The sequence below is a fragment of the Stegodyphus dumicola genome, chromosome 10, assembly GCF_044657685.1.
Source record: "Stegodyphus dumicola isolate Sdum_Otavi_A_Nest chromosome 10, ASM4465768v1".
Classification (NCBI taxonomy): domain Eukaryota; kingdom Metazoa; phylum Arthropoda; class Arachnida; order Araneae; family Eresidae; genus Stegodyphus; species Stegodyphus dumicola.
The window spans coordinates 105,063,801-105,080,203 of record NC_140777.1 but is presented as its reverse complement, the minus strand read 5'-3'; the positions used below and the strand labels follow the sequence as shown (position 1 = coordinate 105,080,203).

General features: G+C 31.5%; 1 protein-coding gene across 1 annotated transcript; it reads right to left on the bottom strand.

Annotated features, from left to right (window-relative positions):
- Positions 1–260: 260 nt before the first annotated feature.
- Positions 261–12,886, bottom strand: LOC118197849 (uncharacterized). The gene is made up of 2 exons (XM_035369402.1): positions 12,734–12,886; positions 261–838 (listed from the first exon to the last, which is right to left on the bottom strand). The coding sequence occupies exons 1-2, from the start codon at positions 12,740–12,742 to the stop codon at positions 368–370; spliced, it is 480 nt and encodes a 159-aa protein (XP_035225293.1). The 5' UTR covers positions 12,743–12,886; the 3' UTR covers positions 261–367.
- Positions 12,887–16,403: the final 3,517 nt, after the last annotated feature.

Here is a 16,403-nt window from a genome sequence, read left to right as displayed (position 1 = left end):
GAAACATGATAAGTAAGAAAATGTGACTCAGAGGCAAGAAGTAAACATACATAGATGGTAAAAAGGTCTTCATTGACTCTGATGATGTAGAATCGTCATAAATGTTTAAATAGAAAAGATCTGACAGAAAGACGCCATATTTGAGAAACCAATAAAACGAGGTATCCTTGTAGTGATTACTTTTAACAATGTCATTAAACTATATCATTAATGCTAAAGGAGAGGCATTATTTGTTACTAGAGCACAATGAATCCAAAACTCACCAATAAAATGTTTTTATTTTATCATTAATTTCAGACAGTTAGTCATAATTTTTTACAGACATGCAGCAGAAATACGTGTTCAGTCAAGCTAGTTTTGCGTTCATTACCAGTGAAATGGGAGGGCGCCGTATGGTAGAGGAAGAGCAAGATGATGTGGAAAGGCATAAGTTAGGGGTGCAGCAAGGGGTACAGTGTGGTGGATTCCTGGCATGGCGTACAGAGGTAAAGTGAACGGAGATGCTGGAATTTTTACTTCGGCGGATTCAGTGACTGGTGCTTTGGGTGCCAGAGCTGCAAGCTCTGCAGCTTTCTCTGCAGTTTTTTTGTCCACACTTATGTCTCCAGATGGCTGGAAACCAATACCAGGACCAGCTTTATAGTCTGTCTTTCTCAAATCTCCATTGGCATCGATGTAGCTAAAGCTGCCCGTAACTGAACCATCACCAGTACCACTCTCTTCACGTTTGTGGGCTCCGGCGTCTTCAGTGTTGTACTTAAAATTATACTTTCCAGAGGCATCGACCTGCATATCAATTTCGCAGCTGACAGCTGCAATTAGGCAAAACAGAACTACCTGTAAGAAACAATTATTGAATCAAAACTAAATAAAAATATGGATACTAAATTGTGTTTCTATTAGAACTTTACACTATTCTACAAATCTTATTGTATTTTTGCTTTTAGGTGTAAATGTTCCGTTATTTAATATTCATGCAATACCTAGCTAAGATGTTTACATAGTGAGATTTAAGAATAGTGAGATTCTGAAGTAAATATTTCTTATTCTTTTCTCAGAACCAATAATTTTATTTATAAAATTTTGAGCAATTCTAATTTTTAATATAAAGGTATTACATAAAAACCGTGTTAATACATTTAACATGCAAATCCAGTTGCCGAATTCTTAGTGCTGAACTGTGCCATTGGATGGTAAGAATTATTTAAAGGTTTGATACAACTACAGTTAAACATAATTATATATCTGAAATAAAGAAAATGTAATGAAACTTATTAATGAAATTTTACTTGTAAAACTATTTGAAATTTTCAATGTCTGCTGTCTACATGAAGATAAGAAAATTTTGCTATTGCCTTGCAAATTGTAATCTAGAGGGTTATACTAGACAGCCGAGCCGTTAAGACTTGTGAGATATGCTCTGACGTGCAGAAGAAGTAATGTCCTCAATAATATCTCTACTTGACATTCCAAAACTTGTAATTTTACAACAAGCCTCAGAAAACTTTAAGGATCTACACTGTGTCTGTCATTAATTCTAGTTCGATCTCATAGTCAAACTTGAACATCAATAAATGATTCTGCAACTCCTCTGATGTCGTCTCAATCATAACGAATGGCTTTCAAATACAACAGAGAAACCGCAAGGGCTTGGCTAGTTCAGTCTGTAAACTGCACCAAGCAAAGCAAGTACACAAAGACGTCAGAAATTCTTAACTTGGGAGAACTATCAAACACTTGCTGCTAGCAGGAATTCTATGTCTTCACATACCAAGAAATGAAATCACACATTTGAAAGTGCATGACTCATTACAACTTATATGCATATCATTCTTTATTTTTAATTTATTATTTAAATCATTAATAAATTATTACTCATTATCAAACTTTTTGAAGATTACTATATACTGTTTTAGGGATAGATGCTGCAATTGTTTGTGAGCTAGAATATCCAACTAAATCATTAGTCGACCCAATTTCATTAATTTTTAAAATTTCTTAATTTCCAGAACAGATACATTGACTGCCGATGTGTCTCAGTTATAGCCTATTTAGTTTATGGGAAAATCGGGCTCATTTGCCACGTAATATAGACACATTTGCCACGTAATATAGACATTATCGGTTACTGTAGGTTAATACGGAGTTCTAAATACTTGTATGTTTTTAAGATAAGGTTGTTTCATCCATTGAATTGCTAGCAGTTCGTATCCAGATATGATTCAAATTGTTTAAAGTTATGTAAAATTGTATTTATTTCAGTAGCATTCATTAGTATATTATATATTACGCATTTAGTATTTACGATTACGAGAATTTTAAACACGTATTTAATATTCCAATTTCTTTGCGCTATTTGTGTGTCATTATCGCATTATTGCGTTCCTTTAAACCTTTTAACTCACTTTTGTGTTTCTATTACCTGTTTACTGACGCCCTTTCTTAGTCGAGGTTATAAGTACCGTTGCCTTGGTGTTCTTGTAGGTGACAAATCACTTCAAACCTACAAGAGTCAAACCGAGATTTGCGCCGTAGAAACCAAACATGGTCCGGTTAGCTAATAGTGCACTTCAGCATTTGTTGCAGAGATTTGGATCTCTTTCCTGACTAGAGAACTGGCATGTCATTGAACTGCTGCACATACTATATATATATATATTTCCGTAATGCAATTTGGTTCCTTTAATGTTTTTACACTATTAATGCGATAAACTACATTTGATACAATGATTGATTACTGTATTCAAGTTTCGTAAATATTTGAATGGAAAAATAAACATGCTGGCTTTTTCTTATTACAGTATTTTTATATGTGTGAAAAGACACAATTTTTTTAACAAAATTAATTGTTGTTCATGAATAAAATGCATTAATAATTATTAATGGCTGAAGTTGTATGATTTAAGTACACAATTGTAAAAAGATTTCGGGTAGGTCTTTTAGACTTTAGGTTTGGACCTCGTAGTCTTAAGCAGCAATCTAGGTCTGCATAACGAGACCGCTTTTGTAGTTTATTTATTTATTTGTTATTGCTGTTATTTTGTAATTAAATAAAGTTGCGAATTTCAAGAACTAGATAAATGTGGGGATAATACTTGGTATTAAGTTAATTTTTCATTTAAGTTTTTGAAGTTCCTATAAGTGGCAATAGAAAACATTAAAAAATAGCTCATACACATACAAGTATCATAAAATAACTCATTTATATAATAAATATACAAATACTATTTATATCTTATAATATCCCATTATTTTAAGATTATTACGCAATGTTCTCTCGTAATTAAACTTAAAAAAACTTTATACACTGATTTATTACTAACACTGTTTTTTATTTTGTTGTACGAAGTTACATATTTCCACAGAAATTTCCATTTTGACCCCTCCTGAATCCAGATTTATTTATTTATCATTTTTTGCTTGAAGTTTGTACTTACGCACATAATAAAGGACCATTTTTTCGAAAACGGATTGGAAAATGGATTTAAAAGGGTTTCAAAAGGAATTTTTCGTGCGTGGAATTTTTCTGTACGTATGTATATCATATAACTTAAAAACGATTAGCCGCAGAACGTTGAAATTTTGTATGTGGAACTGCTATAACATCTAGTTGTGTACCTTCTCTTTTTATAGCAATCGTCAGTACCAAACATACATTTATATTTGCTCCGGTTTACCTAGCTTAAAAGCATTTATCCATTATTTATTTTCACAACCGAAGGTGGGAATCATGCACTTTCAATTACAGAAGAGTTTTAAAGAACGAAAATATTCATATTTCAGAATCTCAAATTTAAAAAAAATTAAATTTCGATAAATAACGAAATATAACGACATTTATAATAACAATTTATATATTTAGTTAGTCTAACAATAAATATCTAATATCGGTTTATTATTGTCAGTAGTTAATATCAAGGCAGTTAAAATCTGTTCATAACTTAATATGCCGTATAAAGAAGTCATGTGGTGTCCCGGTCAGATTTTTCTTAATTATATACATGTATTATTATTTTGCAATTTTCATTCAATCTAACAACTTTAAACTTAATAATAATGTTTATTTTTCGAATATAAATTTATTTGTGACAACAGAATTAGTTATACATAAAATTAAAATGAGAATTTGACCCTATTTCCGTATATTTAGAGGGAAAAAAATGTAAAATAATTGTACATTGTGCTTATAACCCCACATTTTAACTCCATTTTCGAACAATAATTAACAAACTGAAATTCATAACTCCCCACTTATGAAATGAAAATGCCTGGATTACGAAAGGCACTGAACAATGATTCTTGGGCATTGGAAACTATGTGCTTTTGTATTTCGAAGAAGTATTAGTTGCAAGACTTACATGTTGTATTATGTGTTAATACAACGCATGATGATGGATCAAACTGGAAATTTCAAGTTCGAAACTGAAGTATGTTAAGCATTCATTCGTTTAATTACTTAACAGATTTTTCACTTTTTCATTAAAATCTTGTATCTTACATATACTGCAATTATTTCCGATTCATTACGGATACAAGTTTCAACGAAATTTGAACATGGTACATATGTTACTCTTCAGGGGTTCGTTAATGTTGCCTTCTACGTGTTCGTGGATTTGGAGTGATTGATGACAACACTTGGTGAAGAATCAAAATGCAATTTATTTGCGAGTATTACTCAGGACAGTTCAAAAAACACGTTTACAGTCACCGAAAAGACAACGTTAAACATGCTGAAACAATTCGCAACACAGTTTTCGGAATACAACGATGAAGACAGCTTTACTGCAAAGCACTAAAGTACAACTCCCGACTTGGTTCGGTCGTTCTCGGAGCTCAAGACGCTACTACTGAACACAACGCACTCTAGATACTCTCACAATGAACTCTCGCGATGACTGCTTCTCCGCGTACAAGCAGGGTTTATATAGCTTTTGACCTGCCTTCGAGAACATTCTGAGGTAAACCGGTAAGAATTCGTTCTGGAATGCTGTCGCTCCGACTATGGTATATCGAGAATTTTGTCGCCAAATGTGGGATTTCGCCCCAAATATAGCAACCCTGTCTTTCTTTGCCATTTTCTGACAACTTTAAACCCGCTTTGCGGGGAAGCTATCTTACCGTAGCTGGGCATTTCGTAACATTATTATTGGTACGAAAGCATAACTATTCGGAAGGAATACTTGGGTTATATACTTATCTTACATATGGGTAAAGGAAAGCAAATAGTTCTTCAGATAATAAAATAACGGCCACGTTATATTTGACATAACTTACGCAAAAGCGTGAGTATTTTTGCTTTAATGTAGTTTAGGTTAAGATATAAGAAACATAAGATAACCGTTATATTGTTAGTTGAAGCTACTTGCGTGTTTTACGAGTACTTACCTTATTCGCTTTAAGAAGGTTATTGCATATAGTTTGAGAAAAATGTGAGATGTAGCTCGTATAAAGTTCCTATGATCGGCATTGTGTAAAGTACTTGCTTAGGAAAAAATGCTATATATTTTTTTCAATGATTTATTTTAGAAAAGATTATTGAATGTAAAACTTAGCACAAAGGTAAAATTTCTTTTTGAACACATACGGTAGGAGATAAAAGGTATCATTTTCCTAAAAAAACAAGTGGCTTAAAATTTATTAGCCAAGACACGCTTCCTTGTTGCATTTTATTAACTACTGGCTCACATAGATATTTCCTGTACAATTAATTTGATGGGTTTCCTTTGAGTATTTAAAAAATATTCCTGTTATAGACAAATATCTAATTTTGATTTTGATATATTTCCGGTGTTTTACATGTATAGTTTCTGTCGTGCAGTTTCGACACCAGAAACCTTTAAGCAGCAAGCGAAAATTGTAAAAAATAAAGTTAGTCATTGCATAAATCACGGAGAAAAAGCCAATATGGCAATTTATTACGGTAGAGCACTAAACAGATACCACTTCTACAGACACTATACGTAACAACAACAAATAAAAATCTTAGCATTTAGCTCTCAAGAAGTGAACCAAGGGCAAACTATTAATGCTCAAATATGGCAAATCTACCGCTGGTGAGAACTGAAGCTAGGAAACTTCATATGAATTCAAGGCAAAGCTTATGTGATGCGCCTAATTGTAATTTACATGTGGGAGTAAAACTAATCGAAATTTAGTAAGTTCATTTTCATTTCGTTTTATGCATTTATCAGACTTTAAATCTATAAGGAACGTATTACCTAAGTTAAGTAACATTTTCGATTATCTCTAAAGAGTTAATCTCCTATTTGTTTTTAAATATTGCTCCATCTCATGTGAAAAATCAATCAGTGAAATTTTTATTAAATATAACTGACTTAGAAGTAATATTATTTTCAGATTTTATATAAATTTATATTTTTACGATTTTGAAATACCTCTAAATTTATGTGCAAAAGATGGGCAGTTTTAAGTACAAATAATTCACTACAAGTTAAAGCAAATCTGTATGAATGAATAGTCGCTCAAAATTTACTCTTTCCCACTAGCAACATATTTTAAAATGCAGCTCATGCTAAAAGTGTCCTCAGTTTTCATTTTATCTCTCAATTTCATTTTATCAAAAATCTCAGTGCGATTTGACGTGGGAAAAAAAGTAGTTGAGAATTTCGCTTTAATATCAGCTTAAATTTTTTTATCTTCGTTTCTACAAAATAGTAAGGCCCAAAGTTAATTCTCTATTGTCGTGTATAGTTTAAATAGATTTTAGCGGTTTATTTTCCTCTTATAACAATAAGACACATTTTGGAAAAAAATTAATCTTCAAGACATTTATGTAAATAAACTGTTGCATACAATTCACTCAAGCTGTGTTCTACTTCCAGCTTATAATTAATTTAGTACTTTTATTGTGTATTTCTTTGATTTTAATATATTAATTATTACTACATTAAAATAAAAATAATAGCTTTATCGAATTATTATTCATATATACTATATAGCAAAATCTGCATGATTTTGAAAACTGTTTTATGTAATTTATATTCTTGTCTCTTGCTATATGTACCTCACATAAAATATAAAGGAGCTTTAAATGAATTAATTTAAAAGCAGTAATCCTCTCGAGACATATATTTCCTCGAATGCAAAATTAAACAGATTCTAATTTTATGGTTTTCGTGTTTTATATTTTATTACACATATTACATATTCCGGAACTCATAAAAAATTGCCATTCAGAAATTAAGTGGAACGCTCTGTTTGATCTTGAATCTTATTTACGATCTGGTTTCAAGAGTAACAACTGAAAAGAAGAAGCATTCTTCTTTAGTTATTTATTCTTGAATCATCAAACATAAAATTTCATATGCAGGATTATAATCAAATCTTAGACTCGCTATCCGAATGGACTTGAAATAATACAGCTAAGTGTACCGTACGAAAGTCAGCTGCTCGAGCAATATGAATTGCTCGAGTTTTTATAACTAAAATTAAAAGTTTCATGATAAAATATTTATAAATAATGTGTAACAAAACTAAGATATAAATGTATTTCATATTTGAAGGTTTCAATTAGAATTGTATATATACGTTCCTTAGGTGATGCAGACATGATGATTTGAGCCTAGAAAATAAAATACATTTATATATCACCTGCAGTTTGTATGTGGCTTTGAGCCTTTATTAAGAGAGACTATTTCACACACACACACATATATACATTAAAAATATAATTGACAGAAATGGCGTTTTAACTCTCTCCTCCTCATTATATGTGTATGTGCTTGTGCAGCGGATTATTTTTTAACTATGCACGGGTAAATCTGCAGCTTACAAACAAGGCGGCTGACGGCCTTTTTATATTTCCGAATGGGCTACCAATATATAAAAGAAGAATATATAAAGATCATATATGTAATTTTAATGAAATAACCAAACTAATAATTCTAGAGCTTGCACTTTCTATGCAGGTAAGTAAATAAACCTATAAAGTATTTCTCCTACCTTCTTAGCGTGCCTTCGTGGTGTAGTCTGCACGCCAGGGGCGTATTCCAGTGATCCCTGGTTCGATTCACCGCGAAGATGTGGCCCATTTTTTAAGTCTCCTGCTTTCAAAAAATATCTAATGTCTCTACAAACCAAGGTACTAGAAGCGGCTTGGTGCATGGACAGCAATAAGGAACCAAAAATATTACTGTATTTCAAGGTTGGCTTTTACATGACATCACTAACTTTTAGCTTGCCGAAAAGCAAATTCTTCGTTATTCTCTTACGACTTTTCGTTTCTTTTACCTCAGGTGATGTCAGTGTTGCCTAACCTAGTTTGTCTATTGACATTAATAGAAACTTCTTTCCAGTAACAGATTCTTGCTGTCGGCCGAGTTCGATGGCGGAGCGGTTGGTCTGTCATTTTTACGATTGGTAATGAACAGCATCATTTTGGTTTGAACATCTTTATTGGTTTCTATGAGTTTTTATTTACCCTTGCGACCCCAGCAGCAAAGAGTATCAAATCAGTTTTCTCCAACATACATTCTGTTCTCGTCAGGATTATAGTTTTCTTCATGCCCCGACTAATGAATGTTAACCTAATTGTTTTGCTAAAAATTTAATATCTAAACAAGACTTTGATACAATAAAGATAGAAAAAAGAAAATATTTAAGAGAAAGCTGGCAGAAGGGCAGCTTTTCATTCCGCAAGTTCGAATTAAAAGAAATATATAATAATTTTTTAAAAACTTATTACTGCAATGTTGTGGTATTATAATTATTATCATTACCATTACGACATTACGTTGAATTATTACACACATAACTCGATCAGTATATTATTATTATTCCCCACTGTTTTCATGAGGGATCCGAATGTTTATACAGATTATGAGTTTGCACATAGTAGTTAAATATGAAAATTTAGAATTAAGATAATATTCTGTAGTGATAAATGCATTAAAATTAAATAATCTTAGCTCAGTATACCTTAATAATAAATATTTTAAAATATGCTTTTAGGAATTATTTCATATGAAATGATTTCAGGTACAGTTTTCTGATGAGGAAAGATTTAAACTCTTTTCGTATAATGAATACATTTGAAGAAGTTGATTTTATAATATTAGAATTATATTTCACAAAAATGAGCCATATCGTTTGCATTCGTAGAGTGAGTTTCGGATGACAAATGATTAAGAATATTTTATCGCTATGACTGAATTTCGATTAATTTATTTTTGTAACAATTACATCGCAAAAGTTTTGTCTGTTGACACTTTTAGATATAGCCCTTCTTTCCTAGTTCGAAACTTTTTTGAAAATGGAATATCTGACCTTGTATGTATGTCCTTTTGCGAAACTCACCAAAATAATGCCATAGTTTGTAAATTTAGAAAACAAATTAGCTGACATAATTATTACATGGTAAGTTCTGAAGTTTATTCGAGTTTTTAAAAATTGATTTACTTTTCACAATGTTACCCAAAGATCGCTCTATTATATAAAATTTAAAAGCAAGCTTTAAGACTAAAATAGTGATCATGAAATAGTGATCATAATATAGACGGAAGAAGTTTTAATACTAAAATTCAAAATCTAGCAATAAGTCTAATGTTACGACAAAAGAAAATATAAATAGCTATAAAAAATTATCTATATAGCCATATAGACCGAAAAATAAAATAAAAACTCAAAAAATAAATTTTGGGGACCAAATTAAAAGATTAAAAGTTTTTGCTGGAAACATAAATTATTCTGTTTATTTATTATGACAGCATTTACGAAATAATAATACAGGGTGTTCATAATGTAATCACCGGATAGCAAAATTAAATTGAAAGGGAAATTTGCAAAGTAACAGGACAAAATGGCATCATACATTTGAAAAGCAATATGCGTTCTCTGGTTATGGGAAAAGAAATGTTCCGGAACAGTTTATAGTCGACGCCGATAGAGTCGATAAATTTAATAAACCCCCACCAACAGGACAATCAATTAATAGATGGTTAAAACGCCTTCGAGTGCCCGGACATGTTTTGCATAAAGAAAATGCAAATAGGCAGGGCATCGGTAATGAAACTGTTTCCCTTTCTAAATGTGTTTGTATGCAGTGCCAGCAAATCCTTTGCCTTGTCTGCCTGCAAACAGGAATTCCCAGGTCAACTGTTCATAAAGTTGTTCATGAACGGTTGACACTGTGTATAAAGTGACGGCTTGCCAACAAATGACACCTAATGTTTGAGTCATTGGTAAGAAAATTCCTGTAGACATTCTGAACCTTATGATCAATTTCGTCAGAAAATCGCATGCAATGAAGCAACATATCATGTTTGAGGAGAGGTTAAGAAACAGAATGACAGGATTTGGGTCTCAAACCCGCATTTTGTATGAGAAACTGAGCGATATAGAAAAAGTTTATGTTTGAAGCGCACTAACTCATAACAAAATGTTTGGTCCTTTGTTTTCTCAAAGTCTTCAATTAATTCAGATGATTACGTCGACATTCTGAGATTGTTTTCCGGACCGCAATTAGAAGAAATACAACCAAACGTTTTTTTCCAACAGGATGGGGCCACGTATCGTTGGGCTACACATACTACATACGGATTGCTTGATGAAATTTTCCCAGATCGTTGATTGGTAGAGGTGGACTAATTTCATGGCCACTCTGTTCTCCGGTCGTCAAACAACTCGACTTCTTTTACAGAGGATATCTAGAGAGCCGAGTTTAATCTGCAGAGGCTCTTAACATCAAAGAACTGAAAAATCGAATCATCACAAAAACAGCTACTGCGACTCCACAAATGCTTAATTCACTCTCGAGGGAAATCGAGAACAGACTGTATATTCTTGGTGTAATTAATGGTGCTTGTGTTAAAGTGTATTAATATAAAATTCCTTGAAGGGCTAACTAAAGGTTCAATCAGTTTTTTTCTCTATCTCTTATTCGATACTATTTAAAGTATATATTTATCAAATGAATACATTGTGGGTACCCTGTACAATAATACGAGTACTACTCCATTTGGTAAATTTAATGTCCTACTACCAGAAATAACATGCAAGATTACAAGAAGAAAAGGCCAACAAATCATAGTAACAGAAGTAACGAGGTATTTACCAGCAAGTATAGGTAGGAAAACAGATAGTAGTCACTAATAGTTCTGAATGAATGTACGTTTCTAAATGAATGAGCTTTCTAAATGAATGGACGTTCTAAAAGAACGGAAATTTGAATGGACGTTTCACTTCATAAAATATTAAATATATACGAATATGTGTCTTTAGATTATTGCAATGAATTCATTATTGATTAGAAAATGCACCGATTTACGAAAACATGCATCTTTTTTTTTAAAACATCATCACGTATTCTCCTTTATTAATCAAGACATAAACTCTGACACCACTTTTGTCTGCAAATTTCGGTATCATGAGAGGGGAAAATATGTAAAAAATGAGAAAGAAATTTTCCACGGTCAATTGCTATTAGATTAATTGATTCAAGTGATCCTTTCAAATAATAACTTCGGCTGCTTTAAAAAATTCCATGATCAATATTTTCAATCTCATTCTTAATTGCCAAACTGTTAAATTTGCTTAATATAATCCAATCTTAACTAGTTCTAAGGCAGTTTGATAAGACAGTAACAACCACCTCTTCAGTTACAGAAGTCTTTGATCTTGAAAGAGGATATATAATATTTTGATGCTAAGCTTCCCATTTCACACTGAAAGTTTTCGCAGGAATATGAAAAAAAAGTTACCTTAACAAGTGATAAAAACTGTTGGACTATTTTCTTCCAAGAATCAATACTTTTGAATCAGTCAACGATAGGGATAGAGAAAGCGGACACAATTTCATGTATTTAATAACCAAAATGTTAGAAAAGTGGAAAACTAGAAGAGCAAGTTCGAGTTAACAACGTTAAATATATTATACACAGTATTTAACACGAAAGTAACTGTTATACGAAAGTTTATACGAAAGCGCCCGTTTTTAGATACCCGATACCATCAATACCATGGTGTTATTATTATTAACAACAATTATTAATTATTAAGTCTATACATGAACATAAGTCTTAAATTAGGATTCTTAATCATTGTCTTCACTACAATGATTCTGATCACCAATCATCGTCAATAAGCATCAAGATTAATTATGTATCTAGAAGATGATTAGTCTTTAAGACATTATTGGCCATCAACATAGTAATCATTAATAAACAGCCTAACAATGCAAAACATACAATAGTTATTTTCATATCTCTTTCATAGCTTAATAAAAGTTACTTTTATAGTGAAGATAAAATATTAAAAACCTTCCGCAAACACATTCCTGTGTTTTGACACATTTCAATTACGAGTATCAAAATGTATTTAAAAATATTTTCTTTAGGTGAGCAAACTAAGCGATTTAAAATTTGTCTTAGATAATTCACTGAATTAAAAAATACATACAATTTTTTGTGTGAACGAGCGTAACAGGGATAAAATATATTCAGAATTCGTGTAAATATTGAGATTAAATTTATTCAAAATTCAATTAAAAAATATTAACTGAAGGGTAAAAAACGCATATTAGTCTAAATTTAGAAGTATTAAAAGGATTGAAAATACTTTCATTTTAAATCATTCATTATTTATTCCATCAGGGGAAAGTACAAAGTTGAATATCATGTAATTTGGAATTCACATTTCTGAAGTAACACTTGAAATAAACTGCTATTAAAAATATATCAATGCTTCGAAAATGTAAGTTTAAATGCGTATACTTACGAATTTCATGTTGACTTAGAAAGGTAGAATGCAGCCAGATCAAGAAGAAGACAAGAAGCTTCTGAGTACACCTGAGGTGTAATTTCTGGCTTTTATAGAGAAATTGATGCGTTCAAATTATTTATGTTTTTGCATTTGTTGCGTCATGCTCTGATCACGACGAAGGTATGTGTTACATTTTAAGCATCTTCCACAGTCCTCAAGGTTGACCACTGCATTCAATTACTATACTATTTTATTGTTCATCATCTGTATTTCAGCTCTCGATTTTTTGTTATTGAAGGTCGTTGAAGTTAGCATCTTCTGCTGAAAAGTTAATGCGTTGTTTATCGCTTGGCCTACGCCTTAGTTCATGCATTCAGACGTAAACACTCACATTCCAGACTTTTTATTCTACAATTTTTTACAACATTTCTACATTTTCTTGATATATAAATTTAAGATTATTTTTTGCAATACTTACATAAGCACTCAAGGATCACCGATCAAGGAATACATATCTCGAGAAGTATTTCGATTGCCATTTCGTTTTCAAACAGGTGTGAAGAAAATCCCAAATTATGCAATTTGATAACTTAAAGAGTTTAATCGTTTTTGGGACGCATGGCGGCTATTCCGTTTCAGAGTGAGAGATGACCATTCAAAAGTTGCGAAGTAATGCAAAATTAATAGTCAACATTATTTTATCACAACAAAAACTGGAGAATACCTTTCTAAGCATTGCCTTCAAAAGAAAATAATTTTATAAAGATTTAAAATTTACTGGAAAGCAATCATCTTTAGACGAAGATTAATTAACTTTGACGACAGAAATTTAACTTAATAAGTGATTTATTAATCGAAATCAAAGGCAAAGGCTCCAAAAAACGGGGTGAGGGTACATGAAAACTCTAAATTATTGTTTAACACTCCTAAAAGTTTATTATAAAAATTTTAAATATTAAAAAAATTACAGAATTAAAAATAGTAAACATTATACGATAAAAATTTGCAATATAATCTTGCCATGCAGATTTCAATTTAATACTAAGAAAATGTTAAACTAAGCTAATACAGCTATGATAGGCGTATTCATTAAAAATTTGTTTCGAAGAAATTAAAAGTATAGAATTCAGAATCTTTCGTTTAAAATAAGATGTTCAAAATAACAAAGCCAAATCATAGAAAATTTTTATGACACTATTTTATCATAAATTAACACCACGTAGAGATTTTTAAACTTATTTAATAAAGAAAAGGTTTAATTATTCAATACATAACCGTTCATTTATTTCACTATATGGCTTCGCGCAAAAGACTTGCAGCACAACCATTTCTCAGGTGACAATATTCATTATGTTACTAAGGCACAAAATCCGACAGCAGAATAAAACAACAGATCCGTCAAAGACGTGTTCTTTGAGGCATTTCATACTTATAATCAAGAAGTATATGAGATATAGTAACTGAAAATTCCAAATAAAGAGGTTAGTTAAACTGAAATTTAAGTAAAAAGCAGAAGAGGCTGATAAAAGGAATTTCGGCAAATCTTTGGAATATGGTAACAGGTAGTTTGGTGACATTTTGGTAAGGCGATAAAGGTTACTAGCTAGGACTTTAGCAGTGTACATGGATAAAGTCAAGAGTGTACGCAATGCCATTTTTGTGCAATTCTGGGATGTTTTTTTAAGTGAAAATAGGTCGACGTGTACATGGATACCGTGTATTTGCAATTCTTAAAAACGCGGCAAGCAGTTTGCGATTCTGCACTTTCTCCCAATTTCGCACCTAACGTTCGTCATGATTAAGCACTTTTGTTCCATAAAAGTTCTAGAATAAGCGTAATTCGGCTAGCAGATTGTTGGAAAAAAATGTTGAGTAGAAAAACAAACAAACAAAAAAAATTCCTTTACTTCGTGTAAACAAAATGGCGTTCAAACAAAAACTAGCAGGTTGCTGTAGCAGAGTTGTCGCCAAATTTTCGCCAAAATATTGCCAAGTTACCATAATTCAAAGATTAACCGGAATTTCTTAGCTGAAAATTTTCAGAGATATTATCTGCACATTTTTCCAGAAATCAGGAGTGACTGTTTATGAAATATTATAATGTAATAATTTAGCAGAAACTAGGTATGCTAAAAGGGAACTAAGTTCTATTCATAAAGAGGACTGGTTTATTATATGTATATTTGTTTAAATGAAATTGTAATGCTTTAGTTTAATCAAGTAATTCTTATTCCAGATTTCGCTAACCTTTGCTTTTCTTCTGCTACTAAACACTGTACGTAGATTTAACGCATATTAAGAAGACATAGCTGGTATCGAAGAGTAACGATATACTACTAGACATAACAGTGAGGACTGGCCATTGTGTGAAGATACTATTTTACCGTCCCGCCCTGTATGGCTGTTCGCAGCGCCGGTTGCTACTCGTATATTGTTGAGCACAGTTTCGAATTCCCGAGAATGCATTGCAAATGAGAATTTGCGGAGGAAGCAGGGTAAAGAAGTCACCTCAAATCCGACGAAATAAAGATCAAGAGATCGATGGTAGGAGAAATGAGACTCTTGGACTCAGTCCCTATAATCATGATGATTTCATTTCAGATTAGAAGAAGAACAGTCATAGCAGTTGTAGTACACTAAATTACGCTACTAGGGTAAGGTGACCAGATTTTAACATTGGCGGGACACCATTGACCAAGGGGGGGGGGGAGATTCTTGATTAAAAATTGGGTCTATATGGAGCAACACAAATTTTTATAGAATGCAAAAATAGTATTGTGATATATATTTTTTTAAATTTCAACATAAGTACAATTTACAAATATAATACATTAAAAAATTACGTATAGTATTATTTCATTCTTTGGCATATTTCTCATTTGAGTGAATTCTTTAAGTAGATTGCTGCCGTTTTTTTTTTTTTTTTTTTTTTTTTTGTTGATTAACTTTTGGACAACTTGCGATGTACAAGATCTGAAGGAATGATTGTAATTATTAGCATGAAAAGACACAATTCCTTCTGCTAATGCTAATTTCTTTTCTTCATCTCCATAAATTGTTTTCCGAAAGAATTTCTGCATTTTGGAGGAAGATCCAGTAGTATTTAAATATCTTTTATGTTTCTGTGTACCCGAGTGCTTTGAAATATCATTCTTCCAGCCGGCCGAAATAGAAAATTCACCATTACATTTCTCACATTTTATCATGTGTTCGCTTTTTTTTTTTAACAAAAGAAAATTCTCTTCTTAGATCATCCTTGAATTTGCATCTTCTGTTCCTACTCATTATGTTAAAAATCTAAAGAAGTAATTTATTATAAATTTATAAATTATATTATAAATTTTTATCTATATATATTGCTTAAAAACACAGTAAGTAGGTAAATAATTACATGAACATATTTTATTGTTAGTTTAAAAATTAAATAAATTTGTTTGTTATAAAGTAACTATATTTAAAAAAATTATTTAAATTTTAATCCTATAATTCTTTTTAAATAATAACAATATTAAATTGTATTATTTTTCCTCTGAATTTGCCGCAACGTAAGTCGTATGCGTCCCTTTCAAGACCGACGCTAGACCTTTTGCCACCACTATAAAATATAAATAATATGAGCTAAATTCAAGATACCTAATTTATGTGTTTGTGAAATAAATTACGTACCTAAATTATCTGAGTAGCT